The 2941-nt window shown below is 34.2% G+C and overlaps 1 protein-coding gene across 1 annotated transcript; it reads left to right on the top strand.

The window, feature by feature from the left end:
- Window positions 1–624: 624 nt before the first annotated feature.
- Window positions 625–1998, top strand: LOC114745205 (probable disease resistance protein At4g27220). Its single transcript, XM_028933355.1, has one exon. It carries the CDS (start codon window positions 625–627, stop codon window positions 1996–1998), a length of 1374 nt encoding a protein of 457 aa, XP_028789188.1.
- Window positions 1999–2941: the final 943 nt, after the last annotated feature.

Raw genomic sequence — 2941 nt, 5'->3', positions numbered from 1 at the left:
AAAAATCATGACTTATCAAACACTGTGTTCTTTTTTCTTCTTTTTTTCGTGGTGAAATGCATTTTCTAAAAAATTGATAGACATATTTTTTTAAAAAATATAATTTCAGAAGTTATGTGGTAAAAAAAAGTTGAAAATGGTTTTCTATATAATAGGAATACCTTGTTTTCACTCAAGGATGATGACCTAAATTAGAAAGTAATTTTATTTCAATGTTTATGAAAATTTGAATATGTTATATCTAACGCTTAAGGGTGCATTTAAGATCTAGACCCTGGGTGTTTTTTTTTTTTTGGCCAGTGATTTTGCGTGTTCTCATTATTTTCAATTTGTATTAACTTATATTCTGCTTCTTCAACTTTTACTGTTTAAAAACTTTTCGCAACACTGTAAGATAATTTAATTTAAAGTTCATTCGAACAGAAAATAATAATATTAATCATATATAATATACATAATATATTAGAAAAAAATGATCATTTTAGAATGCATTTTCTGTTGAAAGACAATACATATAGTACTTATATTTTTAAATTTTTAAAGTTATAATATCTTACCCATTGTGAAATGTTAATGGACATTGATCTTATCTGAGTTTCTGCACAGCTAAATTAGGAAACAAGAATGGAGATTGCTTCGTCCATTGTTGCAAAAGTTGCAGAGCCGATAGTAGACTACACCGTGGCACCCATTGCAAGGCAAGTGGGTTATTTGATTTTCTACGAAGACAATTTCAAGAATCTCAAGGATCAAGCTGCGGAGCTGAAGAGAGCAAAGGACACTATTTGCGATAGAGTGGAAGCAGAAAGAAAAAGTGCACGGCAAATTTGTGATGGTGCACAGAACTGGTTGAACAAAGCGGATAAAATTATAGAAGCGGTAGAGAAACTTGGTAATGATCCTCGTCATAAGAATGCTGGTTGCCGCAGGTGGCCTTTTCCTGATTTGAAGTCACGACATCAACTCAGTAGAAAAGCAAAGAAGATGGTCGGAGACGTTGCTGAAGTAATGCAGGGAAAAGATAACATTGGTCCACTTACATTCTTGCCTGGTCTAGAGGGAGTAGGCTCCACTTCTGTTACAAACAGCGAAAAGCTTGGCTCAAGAAAGAAAGAGAAAGAGGAAATTATATTGGCCCTAAAAGACCCAAACTTAAGTCGGATTGGGGTCTATGGGCTTGGCGGAGTGGGGAAAACCACTCTAGTTGAAGAAATTGCTAGGCAGGTTAAAGATCACAAGTTGTTTGATGAAGTTGTTATGGTTAATATATCCCAAACTGCAGAACTTGAAAGAATTCAACGTGAAATGGCAGATCTTTTGCGTCTTCGGTTTGAGGAGACGAGCATACCTGGAAGAGCATTACGCCTCAGGCAAAGGCTTAAAAATGAGAAAAGTATCCTCGTCATATTGGACGATATTTGGGATGTACTCAAATTAGAAAAGCTTGGAATTCCTTTGAATGATCATAAGGGTTGCAAACTATTGTTGACTTCTAGAAATCAAGAAATATTACAGAAAATGGAAACTCAAAAAGATTTCTTGATAGATGTTTTAAATGAAGATGAAGCTTGGAGATTGTTTGAAGATATGGTGGGCGATGTTGTTAAAGATGTTAGTTTGCATGATGTGGCAATCCAAGTAGCTCAAAAATGTGCAGGATTGGTTGTTCTTATAGTGACAGTGGCAAGAGCATTAAAAGGTAAAGATGATATTGATTCTTGGAAAGATGCCTTAAACCAGCTAAAGACTATTGATAAGGAAGGGGTGAATGAGAAAATCTATTCGGCTTTGGAGTTTAGCTACAATCATCTTGAAGGTGATGATGTGAAGGCACTTTTCTTACTTTGTGGATTATTAGGTCCACAAATTTGTGTCGATGACTTGTTGACATATGGTATGGGTTTGGGCATATTCAAGCAAATTTATACTCTAAATGATATAAGACGTCAACTTCATAGGTTAATTGGTTCCTTAAAAGGCATCCTGTCTATTGCTTGAAAACAACTCAAACAAGAATGTTAAAATGCATGATGTTGTACATGAAGTAGCAGTCTCAATTGCTTCAAGAGATCAACATGTTTGGAAAATTAGAATGGGTGATGAGCTGGGAAAATGGCCGTCAGAGGAATTCTTCCAAGGATGCACTCAAATCATGTCACAAGATTGTTACATTGCAAAGCTTCCTGAAAGTTTAGAGTGTCCAAATATTAAACTTTTCTGCTTGGATAATCAGAATGAACCTTTAAGTGTTCCAGAATCTTTCTTTGAGGGAATGAAAAACCTCAAAGTGTTAGATTTGACCCGCATGCACATACCTTCATTGCCTCAATCTTTTCATTCTCTCATTGACCTTCAAACACTTTGTTTATATTATTGTACTTTGGGAGACATGACCAATGTTGGTGCTTTAACAAATTTGAAAATTCTCAACCTTAAAGGATCATCTATGACAACATTGCCTAAGGAACTAGGGCAATTAACTCAACTTAAAATGTTGAATTTGACTGATTCTGGAATTGAAATCTTCCCCCCCAACATTATATCAAAATTGACCAAATTGGAGGAGTTGTATTTGGGCAGTACCTCCATCAAATGGGACCAAGAAGATTTAATTGAGGAAAACAAAAATGCTTCGCTTTCTGAACTTAGGCATTTGACAAACTTGACTGTTTTAGAAATTCAAATCAAAGGGGCTTGGGTTCTGCGAAGGGACATGATAAAGCCCAATTTTTATATATTTTATCCCACATTAATTTAGGATTTAAATGATAATTTTGAGCTTAATTGGATTTTTATGCATAATTAGATTAATTGGTTGATTTTTGGATTTTGCATAAAAATTGAGATTTTGGATTAAAAATATAGATATTTTGTGATTTCCTATTTTGACTTGGAATTAATTTTTCCTATTTATTTGGAAACAAGTCTCATATTTTTAGAA

Source organism: Neltuma alba, unplaced genomic scaffold (genome assembly GCF_004799145.2).
Source record: "Neltuma alba isolate B1F8T4 unplaced genomic scaffold, ASM479914v2 tig00004558_pilon, whole genome shotgun sequence".
In the NCBI taxonomy this organism is placed as follows: Eukaryota; Viridiplantae; Streptophyta; class Magnoliopsida; order Fabales; family Fabaceae; genus Neltuma; species Neltuma alba.
This window is presented reverse-complemented; position numbering and strand designations above follow the sequence as displayed.